Below are 25983 nucleotides of genomic sequence, written 5' to 3'. Positions count from 1 at the left end.
AACTCTTAAAAACGCTTCCAACTGCCTCCCAGCACACAACCAAGGGAGAAAACTATTCTGTCAAAGAGACGGTGCCAAAAGGCAGAAACAAAGGTAAGGATGATCGCTGGGGAAAGAAGCTGAAAAGGAAAAGCTCAGAACTCTAGCTGGAAATTTGGCTCACATCCCTAGTATGTTACTGCATAGTCTGGCTTTGTTGAATGGGTCGCTTTTAAATATTAAAGCTAGATGTAAGCAAGGTTTGCAACAAAGTCCATAAGACAACTCAGCTTTTCTCAAAGGCAAGAAGAGAGCAGGATTTTTGACTGGCTCTTTATTCAATAGTGCTGCTTATTAAATTACCACTGCTACAATGTTTAAAGCCAATTACCTGACCACATCATAAGGATTCTCTTACTGGTTGTCCCAGTTAAGTAATGTTGATTGATCAACTCCTTGACAGGAGCTGATGGCAAAGAAGGTAGCTGTGATTGGAGCTGGGGTCAGTGGCCTGATTTCTCTGAAGTGCTGTGTGGATGAGGGACTTGAGCCCACTTGCTTTGAGAGAACTGAAGATATTGGAGGAGTGTGGAGGTTCAAAGTAAGTGAGATTTTCTTGGGTCTTGAACAGGTTGTGTTGTTATTTCAGGGTGAATCACAGTTACTGATGGGTCATATTGAGAAATTTATTAAACAACACTGATCAGATTTTATTTCTATTTATTGATGTGGCCATAATGGAACTGAAGTCATAGGCTGGCATCTCTCCCCCAGTCAACACTAACCCAACCCAGGTAGCTGACCCAGGCATGTAAAAGATCTCTTCTTTTGGATTCAGCAATGGTCTTACAGCCCATACTTTTGTCATTCTTTAATACGCTAATATTAGAGAACGTTTTACAAAAATAGAAGTAACAGGGATTCTTCTCAAGATATCACTTCTGTTTCAATTATTAAACCAAATGCTTCTTTAGAGACCATGCTCTTATCATTACTATTTTTCTCTGACAAATGAAGCATGTTTGTTTACTGAGCTTTATCAATGACATTCTAGTATAACTGCTGTGAAACTCTTTGTTAAATGTTTTATTAAATTTATTCTATTAATCAAACCAAAATATTGATAATGCTAGTTGTCTGTATTAGTCCATTCTCATGCTGCTATGAAGAAATACTGAGACTGGGTGATTTATAAAGGAAAGAGGTTTAATTGACTCCCAGTTCCACAATGCTGGGGAGGACTCAGGAAATTTACAATCACGGCAGTGGGAAAGAGAGGTGCTGAGCAAAGGGGGAAAAGCCCCTTATAAAACCATCAGATCTCATTAGAACGCACTCACTATCATGAGAACAGCATGAGGGTAGCTGCCCCCTTGATTCAATTACCTCCCCCCACCAGGTCCTTCCCAAGACATGTGGGGATTGTGGGAACTACAATTCAAGATGAGATTTTGATGGGGACACAAAGCCAAACCATGTCACTGTCCTTAAAAATTTGTATAAAAATTAGAAAGTTGCATAGATAGCTATAAGGAGTTACAATTATTCCTTCCCACAACCTCTCAATAGGTAGTAGCTTACCACCTTCTAGCTGTGAGATCTTGAGCAAGTTATTTACATCCTGTGTTTCAATTTACTCAGTTATAAATGGATATAATAACAGGAAAGCGTGATTATCTCATAGTGCTATTTTGAAGATTAGGGGAGATAATTCATATAAAGAACTTAGATAAATTATGGACTCATAATAGAGTTCAATAAATGTTAGCTACTAATAATAACTATATATTTTATAGATGAGCAAACTGAAAGTGAGGGAGGTTAAGTGAGATGGCCAGGGCCACACAACTGGAGGAACTGGCCTTCAAACCACAGCCTACGTGACTTCTAAACAGATAAGCCCTGACTTACAACCATGCCCTAACTTGCATTCTTGCTCAAAAAGATTAAACAAAAGTTTAAGTTCAGAATCCAAAAGCAATGACTTTAGAATTATGTAATCAGGTATCTCTGAGATATTAAAACACATAAGAATATTCCAAATGGGAGCAAAAGGTTTGAATACATGAAAATCAAACTCATATCAGCAGAGACCATACAAAGGTCTCTCACTGCAGGCTGACTATTTAGGAGGATGGCAAGGTGATCCAGGACCTGTGCGTGCTTTGTCAGTTCAAATTGAATCTCATGCCAACAGGGATATTTTTTAACATGTAACATTAGGTGTCTCAGGTACACATGATCATAAACCACACCTGGAGGGTTTCTTTTCTTTTCTTTTTAATATTTTTCTGAGACAGGGTCCTACTCTGTCGCCCAGGCTACCATGCCCAGCCATGGAGAGTTTCTTAAAGATACTGATTCCTTTGGTTAAACCTGCCACCAAAAAATAAAAAAATAAAAAAATACTGATTTGTGGGCACCATCCCAAATCTACGGAATCAAAATCTTCTGGGGGTTTTTAATAAACATCTCAAATGAATCCTATGATAAGACAAATTTGGTAATTGTTACACAAACACCTAATTTAAAAATCTGATCATTCTACTATCTAAACACACTCAGAGTTAATGAGGGAGAAGGGAGAAATTGATTCTTCTGTAAGACAGGTAGCTTTGCAAAAAGGAAAACAGCTTAAATCACATTCATTTATTATTAAAAGCTGATGATTATCATTTTAGTTTTTCCTGGGATGGTGATATAATATGGTGGTCATTCCTGTCTTAACCAAAGATATTTATATTTTTGTCCACTCTAGGTTCACATGCAGATTTCAGCTGGAATTTTTTTTTTTTTTTTTTTTTTTTTTTTTTTTTGCTCCCAGGTAGATTCTTAACCTAAACAAGAAATGTAGAAATTACAGTTGGTCCTTGGTATATGCAGGAGATTGGCTCCACAACCTCCCTCCCCCAGTATACCAAAATCCTTGCATACTCACATCCCACAGATTTATTGTCAGCAAAAGAGATGAGAGTTAGTTTGAATAGTCTGCCAACAATATGATTTGGTGAATTCTAGGAAGGTATTGTCTGCAGTAAAATATTTCTCCAACTATCCTTTTGCCAGTATCTAAAATTTCAGATTAGAGATACCTTTCTATTCACTAGAAAAACTGGATTAAAACCTGATTAATTAGGCTTTATTGAATATTAAAGGTTAAGTATATAACTGTGGAACTTGTAACAGTATGACATTTCAAATTTCTCTTAAAACTATATCCAATAGAGGAATGTAAACTATTGTCTCCACTCAACGAAGTCAAAGAGTCCAAAGAGTCTCCCTGCAGAGTGAAACATAAAATAAGCAAAATTTAACAGGCTGCCTGCACTAGGGCTATGTGAGGGTTTTGGTTACCAGGTGACTGGGAGTTTCCAAGAAGGATGCTGGGAGCCCCATGCTCTTCCCTGGGAAACTTTGCCTTTTCACTATTCTACCATCCAGAAGCAATTTTTTAAATGGGTTATTTATTAATTTTTGTATTTACACAACTCCTACTGAGATTACTTAACATATTTGGTGGTGACAAGTTAACAATAAATAAGTAAATTTAAGAATCCTTGTCCTATACCCAACCCAGACAATACAGAATTCTTCCAGACTCTCCAGCACCCCCTAGTGGCACATATGGACCATGGGACAGGTAGGTAATTAGCATGTATTTTTCGTTCTGTTTCCAGCAACGGGAAGCACTTGGCAAGCAGCACCTTCTTTTCTTCGCAATACTGCTAGGAAGTATGTATTACGATTATCTTTATTTACATATTAAGAAGAAATAGTTTTCAGATAAAGAATTTGCTCAGGGGAACATAGGTGGCGGGAGAAAAAAAACGAGGGTTTACAATTTCGGAGCTCTCACACTTAATAACCTTGCTGAAGTATTGATAGAGGAAAACATGATCTTCTTTCAGCCGCTAACCTTCTCTGTTTCCTTTATTGTTCCTAATACCTTGTATTCACGTGGGAGTTACCATGTACATTTTTTTTTCCTGTGGGTTTTCTTTTAATATTTGGATTTGGATCTCCTCCTTTTCCAGATGTATATGTTTAGTTATTTTAATTTTCATGTAATACTCTCTAGACATATCTCAATCTTGGTTTTCTTCCTCTAAGTTCAATCTGAAATATCACTTTCTCTCTTAAAATTTGGCTCCCCCAAGATCCAACATTCCAAACATATTGCCAATGAGTGTATACCTTTTACCTTGAAAGCAGCAGGAAAAAAGTAGTAAATACCTGAGCCAGGGAACTTAATTAGGGGGTTCTATCAGTGATCAAGGCCAGTGATCAAGGGAGACACCAGCCTAATGAAAGATGACAGAAGATAGCAATACTCTAATAGAGATGTGGTTCACAAAGTTCATTGTGCAGAAGCAGCTAGGGAGAGCTTCTAAAATACAGAAATCTGAGCCCGTCTTTTTTCTTTTTTTTTTTTTGAGATGGAGTCTCGCTCTGTTGCCCAGGCTGGAGGGCAGTGGCGCAATCTCAGCTCACTGCAACCTCCACCCCCCGGGTTCAAGCGATTTAGCTGGGATTACAGCCTTGTGCCACCACACATCTTCTAATGCAACTGGTCCACTGACTGGCATTTGGGAATTGCAATTTTGCCTCTAATTGTAGGACAAGGAAGTAAGAAGAGTTTTAATCATATTCAATTCAAGTAATGGAGCAGATAGATGTAAGGTCCATCTGAAAGAGTGAAATGATAGAATCACAGAATATTCTTAAAGAAAGGCAATTTTATTCTTTCTAACTGCTTATGGTAACTACCCGTGAAAGCAAAAATATTGATTGGTAAGGGTCAATATAATGATGTTTCACGAAGAAAAAGTTTAATTTGTAAGTTTTTGTAATTCACATTTATAATAAATAAATCTGTTTCTGCTTTATAAATTTCCTCGCTTGAGTAGATTAAATATTACTCTTATAATCTTCTTTAAACTTACTGTTTACAACCTTTTCATTGTCATGAAGTCAAACATAAGCTTCAATTCAGCTCGTGATCAAAAGATCATAAATTCTAAATAAGTGCTATCTGAATTAACTTGGTTTGCTAGAGTTTTCTGACATTCTGAAAATTCTATATTAGAAGAATTCTTTATTATATGATAATTTATGTTAAACAAATTATAGCAAATTCTATACATAAGGAAATTCAGACTATATTTATGCTTAATTATCCAGGCAGTAGTAGTACTTAAGTAAATATGTGAGTTAAATTTATCTGTTTTGAAAACTGTGTCTCTGTCCTCCTCTTGATTGACAATAAACCCTCTGTCTCCACTTTCACATCTCCAAAGTTCAAGTGCATTTTAATACAATATAACAATAAGCTCCATAAAGATATAAACTATGTTTGTACTGTTAGCATCTTATCCCTAAATCCAAGCTCAGGCCCTGGTCAATTCAAGCATTTGATACATACTTGTCTATTAAATCAACATTAATCATCTCTTCATAACTAGGAAAACTAGGCCAATTTTACCCAGATTTGTCTAAATACACAGATGCCTACTTCAGCAAACTAAATGTAGAAGGAAGCACATATGAAGACAAGGGGGTCTTTTTTAGCTGCTATTTACCAATTAACCCAACAATAAAAGTTTATCACTTGGCTGGGCGCGGTGGCTCACGCCTGTAATCCCAGCACTTCGGGAGGCTGAGGCAGGTGGATCACCTGAGGTCGGGAGTTCGAGACCAGCCTGACCAAAATGGAGAAACCCCACCTCTACTAAAAATACAAAATTAGCCAGGCATGGTGGCGCATACCTGTAATACCAGCTACTCAGGAGGCTGAGGCAGGAGAATCACTTGAACCCAAGACGGGGAGGTTGCAGTGAGCCGAGATCATGACATTGCACTCCAGCCTGGGCAACAAGAGCAAAATTCTGTCTCAAAAAAAAAAAAGGGATTATCACTTGATCTTCAGAAAAATAGTGAGGTCATTATTGTTTGCTGACAGACTACACAAGTAAAATCTCCCAAACGCCAGTTTTGCCCTGGCCCTAAGATTACTGTAGGGCCTCAGACATCAAATCAGTTCGTCTCATCACTCAAAATTCCCTTAAAATTGACCTGATAGAGAAGCCAACCACATTTTTAAGCCAAATTGTTGGGTCTTTTAAAAACTAGCATTTTGGCTGTAGTATAACAGTCTTAGTTTAACTGATTCAAAACTATGGCTGGCTTAGTAAATTTAACGCTAGTGGCCAATAATAACAGAAAGGAGATAAATATTCTTAAGTATGTATTTTGAGCCAGGGATTCTGCTAAGTACTTTATTCACTCTCATCAAAGCCTTGAAACAATTGTTGCATGTTTAAGTTATTAATGAGCCCCATTTTACAGAGGAAAATGAGGAAACTGACCTATGTAACTTGCTCATGGTCACAAGCCATTAAAGGTGGCAGAATTAGGATATCAATCCAGTCGGTGTGACTCCAGAACCCTCCTATTTACTCTATACTACTCATAAAATTATTTGGTCTTGGGGCTGGGCGCAGTGGCTCATACCTGTAATCCCAGCACTTTAGGGGGTTGAGGTGGGTGGATTGCTTGAGCTCAGGAGTTTTAGACCTGCCTGGGCAACATGGTAAGACCTCATCTCTACAAAAAAAAAAAAAAAAAAATACAAAAAATTAGCCGGTGTAGTGGCACCCGCCTGTAGTCCCAGCTACTTGGGAGGTTGAGGTGGGAGGATCACCTGAGCCCAGGAGTTTGATGCTGCCGTGAGCCATAATCATGTCACTGCATTCCAGCTTGGGCCACAGAGTGAGACCCTGTCTCAAAAATAATAATAATAATCTGGTCTTGAGAAAAAACAGTATTTTTTTCTTCATAAAATGTTTTCCATTTTGAGAACTTGATTAAGAAACTCATTGTCTTGCCAATGACATTACATTCAATCATGCTGAAACATCCAGAAATAGTTTACACATCAGTTTGACATCAGTATTATGCAATTTGAAGCCAGTGTTTGAAAATAAAAACACTGTACCGTGATTTGTTTATCTAGAGTTCAGATTATTATATCCTTGTATATGAGACAGAAACCCCCTTGTATTCTAGTGCAAACTCTCTTTGGATCTTAATATGTATAGTTAACAATAACACCATACTACATTCTAACTACCTAGAAAGCTAGCATACCTTAACCTGATTAACTTTTACCAAGTTACTTGAAATTATAGCAAAGTTACCATTTAAATCTTGATTCTGGCCAGGTGCAGTGGATGAACCAAGCATGGTGGTGCCTGTAATCCCAGCACTTTGGGAGGCTGAGGCGGGTGGATCACGAGGTCAGGAGATTGAGACCATTCTGGTTAACACAGTGAAACCATCTCTACTAAAAAATACACACAAAAAAAATTAGCTGGGTGTGGTGGCAGGCACCTGTAGTCCCAGCTACTCGGGAGGCTGAGGCAGGAGAATGCCGTGGACCTGGGAGGCGGAGCTTGCAGTGAGCCAAGATCACGCCACTGCACTTCAGCCTGGGTGACAGAGCGAGACTCTGTCTCAAAAAAAAAAAAAAAAAAAAAGATTTGATTGTATCAGTCTACTCACCTTTATCGCTTGACAATGATTGATTTGTGTAAAAGGATTCAAATCAAAATTTGCAAACTCCCTTCCTCCAAAGGTACTCATTTTATAATACTGAAATTCTCTATTATGTTCTCTGCCCAGTGTCCCAGGGTTTATTGGTTTCTAAAGAGGTAGTGGGTATATACAGCCTCCCCAAGGGGAATTTAGGAAGTAAGCTGGTTGTCACAAAGACTGGCATTAAATAGGTAGAGACCTAGGATGCTAATATCTTGCAATGTGCCAAAATAATTGTCCCTGTCCCCAACCTCACCATTGCCAATATTACCCCTACCCCTCACAGTGAGCGTCACAGGCAGGCAACAAACTGGTGTCGTCACAGAATGATTGATGGAACACATAGACTGCATTCATTACCTAAACATTGTCGTCACACTGCAGCAACCAAAGACAATCGCATTACCCAGGGGTTAGATGTAGGAAGAGTAAAAAACAAAAAATTTTTGAATGCGTAATTATCACTAATTATTTTATTTGATCCTTCAGGAGAATGTGGAAGATGGCCGAGCAAGTATCTATCAATCTGTCATTACCAACACCAGCAAAGAAATGTCCTGTTTCAGTGACTTTCCAATGCCTGAAGATTTTCCAAACTTCCTGCATAATTCTAAACTTCTGGAATATTTCAGGATTTTTGCTAAAAAATTTGATCTGTTAAAATATATTCAGTTCCAGGTATTGTATTTTTGGGGAAATGGGTTTCTCTGCATTAGTTCAGCTCATATTTAAATAGAAAAGTTACTCTGATAATGAAAGCAATTATGAATGAAGTATCCCATTCTAAGTATTTGTTGAAATATAACAGCCTCATATAAAACCCAAAAAGCAGTGTCATTACCCTTGGTATTACAGATTATATACATTAATTGAAGAGGAAAATCATCTGTTAAAATTAAAGGTTTGAATAATAATATATTGATGTCAAAACTTTTTTTTTTTTTCTCCCTGAGACAGAGTCTCACTCTGTTGCCCAGGCTGGAGTGCAGTGGCATGATCTCAGCTCACTGCAACCTCTGCCTTCCAGGCTCAAGTGATTCTCCTGCCTCGGCCTCCGGAGTAGCTGGGATTACAGGCACACATCACCATGCCTGGTTCATTTTTGTATTTTTGGTAGGGACGAGGTTTCACCATTTGGGCCAGGCTGGTCTCGAACTCCTGACCTCAAGTGATCCACCCGCCTCGGCCCCCCAAAGTGCTGGGATTACAGGTGTGAACCACCGCACCCAGCCTCAAAAATTCATTTAAACTAATATCTGTTATCATTGAATACACCTAGCTTCATTTGCCTTGAAAGGGCGTATACCAAAATTAAATTGCTGTTTTGTTTTCTTAGCTTCTTCATAGAAATGGGATTTCTTAGATGTGTATTAAATAAATTCATTGGTCTCTGTTCATACTAGAAGGCTGTGGGAAGTATTTGCTTATCATTTTTTTCTGAATGCAATCTCTTACAACCTAAAGATGGCCAGATCATTTTGAAAAACACTTGGAATTACCTTTTCCTGTGCTTCCTCAAAATCAACAAAAAGCAATATTTTAATTAAGCATGCTGAATTTTTATCAATGGTCTATACTTTGAGAAATAGCTACTATGCTTAGAAAATAAAATATAAATCACATTTCTTGGCCAGGTGTGGTGATTCATGTTTGTAATCCCAGCATTTTGGGAGGCTGAGGCAGGAAGATCACTTGAACCCAGGAGTCTGAGACCAACCTGGGCAATACAGTGAAAATCTGTCTCTACAAAAAATTTTTAAAAGATTATCCAGGCATGTTGATACCCACCTGTGGTCCCAGCTATTCTAGAGACTGAGAAGGGAGGATCGCTTGAGCCTGGGAGGTCAAAGCTGCAATAAGTGGTGATTGTGCCACTGCACTCCAGCCTGGGCAACAGTGTGAGACCCTGTCTCAAAGTAAATAACTAACATTTCTGGATAAATAACTGTTAGTGAGGCTTATTTTTTAATACATGTCATTTTCTTAGTAATTCTAATACTAGGCTTATATAATATCAACTTACAATAGTAAATTTTGGTGAAAATTTGTATTTATAAATTCCATTAAAATGTCCAGTTCTACCTAATGTAGTTTTTCACCAATTCCTGGTAGATCTAACTTCTGAATAACAGATTAAGTATACCAGAAGGTTTTGTAACTTTGTGCACTTAACTATCAATCTACTTAACAAATATATTGCCTTTTTATGATATATAACTTCTATTCCATTCTTTTAAAGATCATGTTAGAGTCACAAGGAAGTCATTTCTCTTGGTTATTGTGTTACTGCTACTTTTGTTTCTTGGAGAGTGAAGAGGGGTTGGGAAGAAAGGTTTCTGTTTATTGGTCTCTGAGTTGGTGTAAGTCATAGGTGTTAGAGCTCAACTCGAGAAGCAGGCAAACTGTAACAAGCCCTGTTGCTTATGATTGTCAATGTAATCTACATCAGTGCTTCTCAAACTTTAATGTGGACATGAATCACCTGGATATCTTGTTAAAAATGTAGGTTCTAATTTAATAGGTATGGGGTAAGTTCTGAAATTCTGCATTTCTGACAAGCTTCCAAGTGATACTGAAGATCCTGGTCCTCAAATCACATTTTGAATAGCAAGGATCTACAGCACTTAGTTAATATACTACTTTGAACTACCATCTGAAATCTTTTCTTTCATCTGAAAACTGCCCAGATATTTAAAGCCCTTTTACAAGATTTCTACTAATATTCTATATACATTTTTAAGTTGAGACAGCTTAAAAATTACAAACCCAGCAGTTGGAAAAATATCTGAAAATTTGAGATATATAAAAGACTAAAATACTTGCAAATGAGAAGCATGCCATTCCTCTAGCATTATAAACTTTGCTTCCACTTGACATCTTTTCTTAATCCAGCAGATATGAAACATTTATGTACAATTTTAAAAATTAACAGACCTCCAGTGAGCTACATTTAAAAAAATCAATGAACCAATAAATCATTTTATTCAAATAAGATCATGAACTGTCTTGCTCACACGATGTACTCTGTTTTAAAAATAGAAAATGTTAAAAACTATCATTCAGTGGAATGCTGACCATGTGTCAGGCTCTCTGCAAAGTGTTTTGCGTGAAATATCTTCTCTAATACAAAGTCCACAAAGAGGCGGCTACATAAAACGTTCCTGACATATGCCAATTGCATGATCACTTGAATTATTGGTTTGTTTCCTTGTTCAGATTATCAAATAACAAACAGAGAGAAGTTCTTTAAAAGAAAAGATATTTATTTGGTGATAGAGCATTGTAATGAGAATGTACATGCCATGGTAAACTATTTGTGTATTCAGGGAGTTAAAGGAAGACAAAGGTTTTTAAATGGGGAAAAAATACAATTACATAATTGTTTTGAAATAATTATATAAAGAACAATAACAAGGGTGATGCCAGTCCGAGATTGGACAGTTACTGAGCAGATGTTCTTGAAGAAGTCATTTTTGTGTAAGATTATGATGGTCTTTGTGTAAGGTGGTGGTTTTTGTAGTTTTTGTTATCAGGCACACATCATGAGAACCCGCTCTTTCTGGCCTTTCCCAATTCTATTTGTCGGGTTTCTTAACATTAGTGACTCCATCTAGATTCTGACAGTTTTCATAAGAACTTGCTTTTCTTTTCTCTCTCAAGTCCTTATTCGGTATTCAACACCCTTAACAGATTAGTCCCACTGCTGAGTCAGGCCTCTTGCATGAAGCAGCAATGAGAAGGACACACTTGGCCGATGTTATCCTGGAGTAATTCTCAATGATGCCTTCTCTGTGTTTCTTCAAGACAACTGTCCTTAGTGTGAGAAAATGTCCAGATTTCTCATCCTCTGGCCAATGGAAGGTTGTCACTCAGAGCAACGGCAAGGAGCAGAGTGCTGTCTTTGATGCAGTTATGGTTTGCAGTGGCCACCACATTCTACCTCATATCCCACTGAAGTCATTTCCAGGTGAGACCCGCTGGGATTCCCAGCTTTTTGGAGTAGGTTTCCAGGTACTTTATATGTAGTTTGGATTGACAAGCAGGATTCATTGCTGCAACTGGGCAGAACTTGGCTCAATAAGATTGAGACAGAGCTAGAAAGATGAAAGACACCAAACATCATCTTTGTTTCTATTGGCCTCTGAGTCTTCATCACACATAGATCTCAGAGCCAACTTCCTTGGAAGTCACTAAGTCCTTGGCATAATTTTAGAGAATTCACATCAAACTGGTTCTCTGTTGGAGAGGCCCTTTTAGCCATGTGCCTGCGTTGGCCTTTTTCTACCCTGCCAAACATCGAGCCTTTTTCACAGGGCCATGCTCACACACAAGGGGAGAGCTTCTAGAAAGAAATGCTTTGCAAGTTAGTGATAGGGAGAGAAGTGCAGGAATAGAACCCTGCATCCAGCTGTTCTGGTCCACCCAAGTCTTTCCTCAGAGAACACACTTCTTTCCCAAGGCCCTTAGGAAAATATGTAATATAGTGGTTCATAGTCCAGGCCTCATATTAGAATCACCTGGGGAGCTTCTAAAGCCCTGATGGCCTGGGGACCTACCCCCAAAGATTCAAACACTATGGAGTAGGGTTAGAGCAATGAAAGTTTGCTCAGGTGATTTTAATATACAGTCAGGATTAAGGCCTGCTCATCTAAAGCAATTGTTCTCAAATAGAGTCACCTGGAGGGCTTTTCAAAGCACAAATTGCTAGGCCCCACCCTCCATATTTCTGATTCAATAGGTGCTATGGCTTGAATGTCCTGTCCAAAACTCATATTGAGATTAATCCCCAATGGGGCAGTATGAAGAGGTGGGGCCTTTAAGAGGTGATTGAGTAGTAAGAGCTCTGTCCTCAAGAATGGATTAAGCCATTTGTGGATAAATAGGTTAATGGATTATTGGGTTACACAGGAGTGGAACTGGTGGCTTTATAAGAAGAGGAAGAGAGACCTGAGCTAGCATGTTAGCATGCTTGGCTCCCTCACCATACAATGCCCTATGCTGCCTTGGGACTCTTCAGAGTCCAAACCAGCAAGAAGGCTCTCAGCAGACGCAGCCCTTCAACCTTGACTTCTCAGCCTCCACAATTGTGTGCCAGAAGAAATAACTTCCTTCCCCTATAAAATATTCGGTTTCAGATATTTTGTTAAAAACAATAGAAGACAAATTAAGACAGTAGCTCTGGCATGAGGCTGAGAATTTGCATTTCTAACACCAGGCAATGCTGATATTGCTGGCCATGTGACCACACTTTGAGAACCAATAATCTAAAGATTCTTTCAAGCAACCCCACCGTCAATGGCAAATACTTTATAAAGTCATGTGTTTCTGAGAAGTGTAAAAGTAGTAACTAGGAAAGGACACAGAGAAGCTTGTCTGTGATTAACCACCAGCAAGTCACTGATTTACACAATATGGAAACCAACTCCTATGTGCCTGGTTTTTAGTTTTAGTTTTTGTTTACTTTTTGAAAATAAGATTGCTAAATTGTATTCTAACTATTACACAGTTATAATAATAGCACTTCATAATGTGCTTAAGAAATATTTAAGAGTATCTGATAAACGATTTTTTTTTTTTTTGAGATGGAGTCTCACTGTCACCCAGACTGGAGTACAGTGGCACGATCTCAGCTCACTGCAACCTCCACAACCTCCATCTTCCAGGTTCAAGCAATTCTCCCGCCTCAGCCTCCCAAGTAGCTGGGATTACAAGTGCAGGACCACTCCTGGCTAATTTTTGTATTTTTAGTAGAGAGCGCCTCATCATGTTGGCCAGGCTGGTTTCAAATTCCTGACCTCAGTTGATCCGCCCGCCTTGGCCTCCCAAAGTGCTGGGATTACAGGCGTGAGCCACCACACCTTGCCTAATATGTGATATTAAAGGGTCAAATGTCATTATATAGTCCAAAATAGTATATAATAGGCAGCCAGAAGACAGTATCTGGTCCTGCTGTGTTCATCACCATTTGTTTGTCTCTGATAAAGACAAACTGCAGCCATAAGCTGCAGCCTCTGAAATAAAAAAATCAACCCCTTTGGTCCTGTTTTTTTGTTTGTTTTTTGTTTTGTTTTGGTGTTGTAACAGTCTCTGTCACCCAGACTGGAGTGCAGTGACGCAATCAGGGGTCACTGCATTCTTTACTTCCCAAGCTCAAGCAATCTTCCCACCTCAGTCACCCGAGTAGCTGGGACCACAGGCATGCACAACCATGCCCAGCTAATTTTTGTATTTTTTGTAGAGACAGGGTTTCACTATGCTGCTCAGGCTGGTCTCAAACTCCTGGGCTCAATCAACCTGCCTAGGCCTCCCAAAGCGCTGGGATTACAGGCCCCACCTGGTCTGGTACCTAAACTTTCTTATGTGCTTTACTCCTATAGAGAAGAGGCAAAACAAATTATTAACTCCAGAAAGGAAAAGCTGGCAATGCAGTTTTATTGAAATTAGCTTGACATAGTTGCTCTGGAGCTCACAGACTTCTCTCTTCTTCCCCCTGAAGGTATCGAGAGGTTCAAAGGCCAATATTTCCATAGCCGCCAATACAAGCATCCAGATGGATTTGAGGGAAAACGCATCCTGGTGATTGGAATGGGAAACTCGGGCTCAGATATTGCTGTTGAGCTGAGTAAGAATGCTGCTCAGGTGTGATGCTCTCTGCTTACCATGTACCTGGAGGGGAGGAAGTGGGGATGCCATACTGGAGAACCCCAGCCATATAATCGCGGCTCCAATCCTCATTAACTAGTTGGTTGGTAGCGCATTGTGGCATCATAGAAAATCTGGAAGTCAAGAAACCACTTTACCTCCTAGCTCTGTCACTAACCAGCCATGAATCCTAGAGTGATTCATTTCACTTCTCTGGGCAATGGCTCCCTCATTTTTAAAATGGGAACTTTTGACCAGATGATTTTCCATATAAGAGGCCTTTCATCAACATGGCTCACTGCAGCCTTGACCTCCTGGGCTCCAATCTTCCTGTCATCTCAGCCTCCTGAGTAGCTGGGACTACAGGCACATGCCACACCACACTCAGCTAATTTTCATATATTTGTGGAGATGAGGGTCTTGCCATGTTGCCCAGGGTAGTCTCAAACTCCTGAACTCAAGCAATCTGCCCGCCTCAGCCTCCCAAAGTGCTGGGATTACAGGCATGCACAACCACATCCAGCCAAGAGGCCTTGTTTCTACCTGGATGTTTAATGAGAGGTTAATCTGTTCATATTCTGGAGGGTGGCTTTTAGAAATTTAGTGCATATTTGAATTATACTTGAAATATAGATAACCTTCAGTTACCCAAATATTATGAAAAGAAAGATTAAATAGATAGTAGGTCTCTCAACTAAAATCATAGATATTTAGGTGCTTCCTGAGGCCTTCTAACCACTGTCATCTTTGCACCTGCTCAGGAATGACACCAGCTGAGCTGCCAAAGAGTCAAACATTCATTACACGATGATGCTGCTGACAGTGGTGGTCAGGAATAGCAAAAAATAAACTCCTTCTGCAAGGACAGACCTAGGCAAAGAAGGGAAAATCACTAAACATCCTTTCCCAAAGTATCCCCTCTCAAGAAGGCCTGAACCAGATGCCCAATCACTCTTACCCTAGCTCTTTCAGCCTGATGTCTCTGGCTACCCAGGGCTTACCATGGCCCTGTGCACAACCAACAAATCATTTCCATCCTAAGTCTTACACTTTCAGGACTCTAGATACCCAGCGGCAAAAGTTACAAGCAAACATGACACCCGCCCAGCAGGTTAATGAAGGGGTTATACTGGGACCTGTCAGAGTCATCTATCAGTCAGTTAGTGCCAGCCCGGGAACAGAGCAGGTCACTAACACCGGAAAGAGACTTACTAGACCCAATAAGTCTTCACTTTGTGAAAATAAACCTCTTGTCACTTATCACCTCAGTGTGAAGAACAAGTGAAGAGGCAGGAACTGTGACAGCCTGGAGAAGAGCAGAGCTGGAAAATGAGAGTACCAGCTCTAGGCTCTTTCATGCTAGGAATACCCGCAAAGCCTTAGGAACAGTGTGTAATGGGGCAGTATGTGAGGAGCTAATATAGCAGTCAGCCAAGTGAAGATCCATCCTAGACTACTTCACGTTGTCAGACCAGTGATTTGGATTTAGAGCTCTTCATTCCAAAGATATCAAATCTGGCCGGGCGCGGTGGCTCACGCCTGTAATCCTAGCACTTTGGGAGGCCGAGACGGGCGGATCACGAGGTCAGGAGATCAAGACCATCTTGGCTAACACGGTGAAACCCCGTTTCTACTAAAAATACAAAAAATTAGCCGGGCGTGTTGGCGGGCGCCTGTAGTCCCAGCTACTCGGGAGGCTGAGGCAGGAGAATCACGTGAACCCAGAAGGCGGAGCTTGCAGTGAGCCGAGATCGCGCCACTGCACTCCAACCTGGGAGACACAGCGAGACTCCGCCCCAAAAAAAAAAAAAAAAAAAAGATATCAAATCTTAGATGGCAAGAACCAGTTCCTTGTATGGGTCTTGTCCTACAGAAAGGCTTATGGTGCGAGATTCAATATTAAGAAACTACCTTGGCTCTATTTGCATGCCTTACAGCTTCTTAAACAATCTTTTGCACAGAGTGCAAAAGACTTTGTTTCCATCTCCCTCTATCAGTGTAAATGCCACTAGATGCCCCCTTTTTAGGAGGTACTTCACTTTGAGGTCAATCATCTTTAAAACAGAGCCTCAGTAAATTCTGGGGCTATGCATGTGATACATCACCTACATAATAGATTCCTCCTAAATATAATGTTATAATCATACATTTCCAGGATTATACTCATTCATCTGCACTAATCTCTTCAATATTTATTAGAGTAACAACATAAATCTATAACTATGATAAAACCTCTTACACAGAGTAATATACTCTCAAGCCTTCTGTGAAAAGACTAACCAGAGACTTTACAGGAGCTATATATGCTAGGAACGGAACTAGGCGCATCTGCAAAACTTGAAATTACAACCTGAACTCACCAAAATTCTGAGTGTGCACTGCTCTGTTAAAAGAAATTCACCTTCATAAGGATACAGCACCCTCTACCACAATCCAAAAGCACCACTCAAGATCATATGGGATGGTGCTGCATCGTTGTATTAGTCCATTCTCAACGCTGCTATGTAGACATACCCAAGACTGGGTAATTTATAAAGAAAAGAGGTTTAATTGACTTACAGTTTGGCATGGCTGGGGAAGCCTCAGGAAACTAACAATCATGACGGAACGCACCTCTTTACGAGGCTGCAGGAGAAAGAATGAGAGCGAAGGGGGAACCCCTTATAAAACCATCAGATCTCGTGAGAACTTACTCCCTATTAGGAGAACAGCATGGCAGAAACCTCCCCCATGATTGAATTATCTCCACCTGGTCCTGCCCTTGACACGTGGGGATTATTATAATTTAAGGTGAGATGTGGGTAGGGACACACAGCCAAACCATATTAGTCATTTACATACTTCTGACCAAAAACCAAATCTCTGGCCTTTGACCTAAAACATGCGTCTCAGAGAAAGCAGCCTGAGCCTAAATCCTCATGTTTCTCTCACTGTTGCAGCTAGTGTCATTAAGGCAGGTTAGACCACCCTGCTGTAGGGAGGGTCACAACAGAAAAAGAGTGAATCAAACAGGCAGAGCATTCCATTTGAAACATGGTTTGCTCCTGAGAAAGAAGAGGTGACAGTAAGTAATGGAAAGAGACACTAATGAAAATATTTTTGTATCTAATATCTAATCAAAGTATTGCCAAGTCAGCCTATAAGGGCAACGGCAGGAGAAATTCAGAACATAGGTATATACCACACACAGACCAGCAATATAGGAATGCTTGGTATAGGTGCTACTTCACAAGCTGGGAATGTAAGGCCCATCCCCACAAAATTTGTCTCCAAATTCTGGTTTACTCCAGACATAAGGCACTGTATGAAACTCCTCTCTTCCAGCCTAACTTTATAACTTAACAGCTAGCAGTACTTATCACTTGCCAGGCAATATTTCAAGTACTTTATATATACCACCTCATTTAATCTACACAAGAATGCCATGAGGTAGGTACTGTTAATACCCCCATTTTACAGAGAGAGAAACTGAGGCACAGAGAGATTGAAATAATTCAACCATGGCAACACAGATTGAAATAGTTCACCCACAGTAGTGTGATTGGGATTCAAACCCAAGCAGTCTGTATCCAAACCTCTCAAGTAAATTGGTTACCTTGCAAGTGAATCTTATGTGTTTATCAAGTATAGCCTTAAACAAAAACTTATTGCATGGTATGTAAAAATTTAAGAAGCAGTTCAAGTATGCATTTGGCCGATGGGGGAGTAACAGCAAACACAGCAAAATATACATTTGAAAAGAGATTAAATGTACATTTTGGAAACAAGGGAAATCTTAGTAAACAAGGTAAAGAAAACACCTGAAAGAGGATTCAGATGTGCACTTTAAGAGAAAGAGAATCACAGTATAAGTTCAGAGTTTTTAACTTTTAAAATACATTACAGGCACTGTGTCTCATGCCTGTAATCCCAGCACTTTGGGAGGCTACGGCAGGAGGATTGCTTAAGCCCAGAAATTTGAGACCGACCTGGGCAACATAATGAGACCGTCTCTACAAAAAAATTGTTTGAATTAGCTGGATGTGGTGGTACATGTCTGATACTGAGGTGGGAGGATCACTTGAGCCTGGGAGGTCGAGACTGCAATGAGCTATGACTGCACAACTGCAGTCCAGCCTGAGTGACAGAGCAAGACCCTGTCACACACACACACACACACACACAATAAAGTCTTTTAAGTATGGAAGGAAGATTATTTCCCCTGTTATTCTCCATCCAGGGATATTCAGATGCATATACACTTATACTTGTGTAGTCACTAGGCTATAATCGCACATTTCCAAGGATTATAATCATTCTACCTGCGCTATAGAAGAAACTTAGGTGAGTGGAAAACATGAGAGGAGGGAGGGAGGAACTTTCTCTTAAGGAGCAGCAAACCACAACTGTAAACATGGGAAAGACTTGTGGATTTTATCATCAGAGTTAGCCCAAAGACTTTCTCATGTCTCCATGAAGTTCTCAAGATTTTGTTGCAGTCTTCCTGCATCAGTGTAAATGCCACTGGGTACCCCTATTTAGGAGGTACTTTACATTGAGGTCAATCATCTTTAAAACAGAACCTCTGTAAATTCTGGGGCTACACATGTGATATATGACCTTCATAGTAGATTCCTCCTAAATGGGACAATGCCCTAATTTAAACTGCATTTCTTTTTGCTTGCCAGGTTTTTATCAGCACCAGGCATGGCACCTGGGTCATGAGCCGTATCTCTGAAGATGGCTATCCTTGGGACTCAGTGTTCCACACCCGGTTTCGTTCTATGCTCCGCAATGTACTGCCACGAACAGCTGTAAAATGGATGATAGAACAACAGATGAATCGGTGGTTCAACCATGAAAATTATGGCCTTGAGCCTCAAAACAAGTAGAGTTATTTTGCTTTTTTAATGGTATACTCGTTGGTGAGCAAAGTTGTCTGAAGGTGTCTCCCTTAACAAAGATTCAAATTGCTAACAAGGTAGTTAAAACTACAATCTAACAATATGAGTATCTTATAGGTCCTGGAGTTTAGCTTCTAAATTTGTTCTGTATGCCTTTAAAAAATACTTAAGAAGATGAAGCAGAAGTGTTATAAGCTGCTCCAGAAAGCAAAACTAGGGGAGAACTTTCTAATACCCAGAGTTATCTAACATTGGAGAAAACTGTTTCAAGAGATTACGACCTGCCTTTCAGAGGGGTGTGGTGGGAAACATATAATTCTCCATCTAATAATTTATGCTTTGCTAACCCTATAGCATGAAGGTTCTTCCCATGGGAAACCTTTGAAAACACATTCCTTTTTCTTTGCTAAAAGACAAATCTCTGTTGACGTCAAAGTTATATGTCAGTGATTTAAGCACAAGCAAATGTTATGAATGGTTCTTTTGCTTTAGTTGTTACAGGCTTCTTCCCTTAAAAAAACAGAAGAGCTTTAGAATCTTTTAACAAATGCCTGCCGTGCAACTACCATATTCTAAGATCTGACATAAGTGCCACGTATCGTCTATTAAAAAAAGAAAAAGAAAATGTTCTCAAATCTACAAAAAAAATAAGCGGACTTTGCATCAACATCCATGCTATTACTAACAGAGACTCCATGGATATTTGGGATTAACAAATATCACCAAACCTAATTTTATACATTAATTTTCACATTGATCCCTTCATAGATTTCAAAACTAGTGGAAATTTAGCAAATTTTTTCTTATGATCAAATAGGGGTTAAATAAAACAGCAAAATAATAAAAGCTAGATAGCATGAAAAAGGTTAAAAACAGAAATGGTATAATAACCACCATAATACTTGGGGATTGACCATAGGCACAGGCATTTTGTCTAAGCCCTTGGGGATGCTTCCTTCCTTAAAATCTCTTTCACTCACGTTGCCTACATGTTTTTCCTTATTTATTGACAAGAGTTATTTGTGACATGAGAACTAAGTCAGAAAATAAGGATTTGCACAGACAACCCGTTAAGTTAGAGTTTTACAGATATTTGAAAAGCCCTTTTATTTTCAGAGCCGTACCCCAAAAATATCAAGAGGGTTCAAGATTCCTCAGCAAATGATCCTTCAGAATGTTTTTCTTCTGTATGTCTCAGATACATTATGAAGGAACCTGTACTAAATGATGATGTCCCAAGTCGTCTACTCTGTGGAGCCATCAAGGTGAAATCTACAGTGAAAGAGCTCACAGAAACTTCTGCCATCTTTGAGGATGGAACAGTGGAGGAGAACATTGATGTCATCATTTTTGCAACAGGATATAGTTTCTCTTTTCCCTTCCTTGAAGATTCACTTGTTAAAGTAGAGAATAATATGGTCTCACTGTATAAATACATATTCCCCGCTCACCTGGACAAGTCAACCCTCGCATGCATTGGTCTCATCCAGCCCCTAGGTTCCATTTTCCCAACTGCTGAACTTCAAGCTCGTTGGGTGACAAGAGTTTTCAAAGGTAAGTGTGTAGGCAGGTGAGTGGCTAAGCATTTCAGATCTGGTGAAGTTTATCAATAATGATAAGAAGGTTGCCTGAGATAAAAAGGTTGCCAAGAAAAAGTTTGACAACCTTGGCTGCTCTCACAAGACTAACATTCTAAAAAGTTACTGGAGAATTCAAAGAAAAACAAATACAGGAATTTAGTAATAATAAATACCTGCAATCATCCTTTTAAAATATTAGACAGTCAAGAGAATTTCAACTGGCATAAAGCTAAGTGCATATTAACTTTTCTTTGAATCGTGAGACATAAGTTTAAGAAAAAGATCTGTCTCCTGGTTTTACCTATATGTTGTTTAAAAATTCCTCAGCATATCTGCAAATCAATTTAACTCTTAATACTTGGGCAGCTCAACCTCACAAATCCCTACAAGTTATAAAATTATTAAAAGGTTTCTTTCTGGGTGTCTGTGTAGCACTTCATACCCCTCAGGACGGTGTTACCTCCCTGCCTCCAGGGTTCAATTCTGTTCAGCAAAAGCTTACTGAATACCTTGCCCTGTGCTGGGAACTGGTGGGACAGAGAGAATTTAAACAGATCATTTCAACATAACATGACAAATTCTTTGATTGAGTAATATATGGAGTGCTCAGGGAAGGAGAGAAAGGGCACTTATCACGGTAAAATAAGGGAAGGGCACATGATAAAGGAAAACGTCCTGGATAACTGCATTTCTCAGGGGCAGAAAAGGGGATTGCCTGAACAAAAGCATAGAGTCAATGATGCATATGGAAAGGCACATGCTATTTGACATTGCTAGAGCATGACGTATGAGGCAGAGAGAGATGAGCCATTACTCTTGGAGAAGAAGGAGACAGGACACAGGAATTTTGTAAGACATGCTATGGAGCTTAGATTATAAATTATAGATCAGTTCTTCCCAAATATGGCTACATATGAAAATCATCTGATGGATCCTTAGGGACCCTGATTAAGTAAGACTGGCCAAGGGACCTGGAATCTGCATTTTAGAAAGCTCTTCAGCCCGGGGCACCAGTGAAGGGTTATAAGCAAGGAACAGGCATTAGCAGATTTACACTTCAGATAGATTGTTTCAGCAGTAGTGTGGAATATAGATTTGAAAGTGGGGAAAGACTACAGCCTCAGGGATGAAAGAGAAAGCTACTGAAATAGCCTATGCTAAAATATGATGCATCCTGGGCCAGGGCAGAGACACAAAGTGGAAAGGAAGCCATAAATGTGAGAAATCATTAAGGGAAAAATCAGCATGACATTATGATTGGTTCAATGTGGGAAAGTCAGAGAAATAGAGAGGAATCAAGGAGGACTTACAGATCTCTGGCATTGGAAACCAGGTGGACAGTAGTGCTGTGAATACAGAGGGGGTGTGCAGAAAATGATGCAAGTCTGGACAGGAGGGCTTCAGTGAGGAGCTCAGGTCTGGACTACTTGAACATGAGATGTCTGATGACTCTAGGCAAGGGGACTTGACCATATTTCAACCCATCCAAAGCTCAGGGGACACTTGTGGGCAGGCGATGGAGTCATGAGCACACAGTAATAACTTCTGCATCAATCTTTCCCTATCTCTACTGCCCTACTCTCATCTCTCGCCAGGTTTATTTCAACAGCCTCTTTACTGGTCTCCCCAGCTTTGGGCTTGCCTCCCTGGAGTCCATTTTCCTAAATTCAGCAGCCAGACAGATCTTTCCAAAAAATAAATCTGATCTTCTCACTTCATTCAGACTACTCTTCCACTGATTTGATTTGGGGCCTCCTGTCACCTTCAGGATAGAGCCCAAACCAATAGTCATGGCTGCCAGGCTCCTAGACACACTTCCCTTTTCCAGCCTCTTCTCTTGGCCCTCTCCACTTGTAGTCCATGCCGTAGACTGTGCACCCTGGACAGTGTCACATAGAGTGCTATGGGGGTGGCACCCCCTGAAGTTCAACAGCATGGAAGCCCTGACTGGTATGACATGGTTCAGAGTTTAATTTTAAGAATCAACAACTAGACAAAGTAATGATATTGACTCAAACTTACTATTCAAACCAACCTTTTATTCCTTAGGCTTGTGTAGCCTGCCCTCAGAGAGAACTATGATGATGGACATTATCAAAAGGAATGAAAAAAGAATTGACCTGTAAGAATTTTTTTTTAATTCTTTACATGAAGCAGTGTTTCTCAAAGTACAGTGATCTAACAACTTACAAGAACCACCTAGCTGCCTGATAAAATGCAAATTTCTGGGCTATAGCCCAGATGATTGAATCAGAAACTCCGGTGTGTGAGTCTAAAAATTTGCATTTTTATCTTCTTTCTCAGCGATTCTTATACATACTAGGTTAAGAACCAAATACTTAAAGATAAGAATTGTACCAAATCAGAGCACTTCTCCTTGGCTTAATTTCATTTCAGTTTTATATGATGTCTATGTCAGATTCCATAACTTCTCAAGCCACCTACACTCTGTGGTTAGAGAGGGAATGGGATGAGACAGTGGTGGTGATAGTAGCTTGAATAGCTGTGAAAAGTTAGAGAATCCCCATCAAAATAAATTAGGAAGGGGTTGGTGTGAAGGTTCAAGGATTTGTACTTTGTGATGAGGTAAAATGAGGTTCAACAGTGATCGAGTACCCTTGGAAAGTTGATTTGGGGCTTACATCAGGTGTAAGGAGTTTTCTCATGTTCAAATTCAAATTTACCTAAGATTGATTGAGTATCTACTATATGCCATCCAGACTGCCAGGTACTTTAGTAATTTAACAAGCAAATATTAAGCATCTCCTTTGAGCAAGACACCAAGCTATGCTTTCATATGCATTATCTCATGAATTCCTGCAGCCGCCCTGGCTAGCATGTACTTGCCTGGAGATTTGCCACTGCTTAAAAAATGCCAAACAATGGTTACCAATCTTGTCACATTTCTAGAGCATCCATGAATTCATGGCTCTTTATTTGAGGGCGTATTCTCAATCTGAGATATGAGCCTCCTGGTATGATAAACTCAAACTTTCCACCAGAGATTCATTGAAAACTCATTCACATATTCACTCATTCCTTCATTCCTTTAGCAGTTTTGAATGCCTAATATTCTAGAAAACTTAGAACATTCTGTGAACATTCCCTTTTTACTTTCTTCACTAAGGTTTGGAGAAAGCCAGAGCCAGACGTTGCAGACCAATTATGTTGACTACTTGGACGAGCTCGCCTTAGAGATAGGTGCAAAGCCAGATTTCTGCTCTCTCTTGTTCAAAGATCCTAAACTGGCTGTGAGACTCTATTTCGGACCCTGCAACTCCTATCAGTATCGCCTGGTTGGGCCTGGGCAATGGGAAGGAGCCAGAAATGCCATCTTCACCCAGAAACAAAGAATACTGAAGCCACTCAAGACTCGGGCCCTGAAGGATTCATCTAATTTCTCCGTTTCTTTTCTGTTGAAAATCCTGGGCCTTCTTGCTGTTGTTGTGGCCTTTTTTTGCCAACTTCAATGGTCCTAGTCAGCATAATGCTTTGGGCTTTATTATCTTGTCAGTCACTACCTCCTAAAGAAAAAAAAAAAGGCTAGAAGAAAAAACATTACATTCATGTTCTAATTATAGATTTTAGAGTTAGGTAGTACAGGTAAGGGGGAAATTGTAAAGAATTAGCAGAATTAGGCATATATACAAAACCAAAATTTTGTCATGAAATTTTGCCTTTCCACGCTTCCCTCAGTTCACCAAAGTTACCAAAATGTAAAATAAAATAAGACTGGCTCAGGTAAGTAGTGCTGCCAACCCTGATATAGGGGAGTTGTATGGAAAAATAGTAGAATTACACAGCATGAAAAGCAGCCCATGGTTTAAATTATTGGACAATTTAAATTGTGGGTAAATATTTAAAACTCCTGAACAATGTTTCTGATGGTCTTCTATCCACCCTACTTGGTAACAAAGTTCTCAGATGTTAGGTCATGTTTCATTTGCTCAGTCGGGGATCACTCAAAACTACTAGACAAAAAAGTGAGAGGATAGATTTAGAAAACATCAGTGATGCTCAGATGAACTTTTAGGACCTCATATTAAGAGCTAAGCAAATGGCCACATTTCCTATATTTTGACAGAGATACTGCTGGAAAAATTAAAATTAAAATGCCATAATAGCTACCTAACAAATATATATGTTTAATGTTTATCATAGGCCAGACATTGTGCTATGTGCATATCATATGTATTATTTCATTTAATTCTCACAACAATTCTGTGAAATGGTTACAGCTATTATAGTCATTTCACAGATGATGAAGCTAAGATTCAGAGCAGCTGATCTTGTGAGGCAGCTGGAATTGGAACTCAGATTTGTTGAACTCTAGAACTAAAGATCATAATGTTGTCTTGTAATATATTTATTTACAAAACACTTCATTATTTATAAAGAATTTACTAACAGTTTATCTTATTTATACCCATACATCTGCTACTTTGGGAGGCCCTTTACATAGAAAACAGCATTCTTTTTGCCAAATATGACCAAATTACTTTTATTTATAATTTTTGATTTATATTTCAGCTAGATCTAAAAAGCATCTGAAGGAATTTACAATGAAAGATACCTATGCAATAACATTTAGGATAATCTTTGACATTTTGGAAAAATAAGAATTGAGGAAAAAAAGTGTATCTTCCAAGTAGATGCAAAGCATTATAATGATTGACACTTGTATCTAACTCCAGTCTTACAGATAACTAAGGCAAAAAGCTAAATAAACAATATGTAACCTCTAACATTTGGTAAAAGGAAGTATACTGGTCTGTTAGGAGAGACAAACTTTTTTTAGAATTGAAGTCTGAAACAAACAAAAGCAATTCAATGTCAATAGACATTAAGCAACATAATAGACAAACATCTCCTAAGGGAACATTTGTTACAGCTGCTCCTTCCCTGAACTGTGCTTTGGAAGATAAGCTCTGTCCTGAGTCCAAACCAAGCCCTTCCAAGAGAGAACAAAGGTCGGAGATGTTGAAGATTCCAGCAAATTTCTCCTCTTATTTCTACCAAGCCTTTGTGAACATTGCTCTTCATTTTGGCCTGTACTTCTCCCTCAGGGACGTAGAACAATGGAATGTCAGTCAGTCTCTGTAGTTAAAACTTTTTCTTTAAAATTCAATTAAGTTACACCAGGATTTACAGGCAAGATTTTTTTTTCATTGCTCCCATAAGCAAATTTGTTTTAAAATAATTGTAAATGAGGTATATACTTAGTTCTTGGTTAAAAAATATATTGCTTTGTTAAGTATTAAAGATTATTTGTAAGTCATTGTATTAATAATACTAATAAAATTTAT

At 39.3% G+C, this 25983-nt stretch overlaps 1 protein-coding gene across 1 annotated transcript; it reads left to right on the top strand.

Annotated features, from left to right (window-relative positions):
• Positions 1-25983, top strand: FMO2 (flavin containing dimethylaniline monoxygenase 2). Its single transcript, XM_003824649.5, has 9 exons — positions 1-93; positions 443-580; positions 8062-8250; positions 11377-11539; positions 14069-14211; positions 18882-19081; positions 20296-20651; positions 22727-22799; positions 23805-25983. The coding sequence occupies exons 2-9, from the start codon at positions 449-451 to the stop codon at positions 24154-24156; spliced, it is 1608 nt and encodes a 535-aa protein (XP_003824697.1). The 5' UTR covers positions 1-93; positions 443-448; the 3' UTR covers positions 24157-25983.

Source organism: Pan paniscus, chromosome 1 (genome assembly GCF_029289425.2).
Source record: "Pan paniscus chromosome 1, NHGRI_mPanPan1-v2.0_pri, whole genome shotgun sequence".
In the NCBI taxonomy this organism is placed as follows: Eukaryota; Metazoa; Chordata; class Mammalia; order Primates; family Hominidae; genus Pan; species Pan paniscus.
The sequence above is the reverse complement of the archived record's forward strand: the minus strand, read 5'-3'. Positions and strand labels throughout refer to the sequence as shown.

Coding starts and splice junctions, on each gene's coding strand:
- FMO2 (XM_003824649.5), top strand. CDS start 449: ATGGCAAAGAAGGTAGCTGTGATTGGAGCTGGGGTCAGTGGCCTGATT. Junction 581..8,061: donor GAGGAGTGTGGAGGTTCAAA/GTAAGTGAGATT, acceptor TTGATCCTTCAG/GAGAATGTGGAAGATGGCCG. Junction 14,212..18,881: donor TGAGTAAGAATGCTGCTCAG/GTGTGATGCTCT, acceptor TTTGCTTGCCAG/GTTTTTATCAGCACCAGGCA.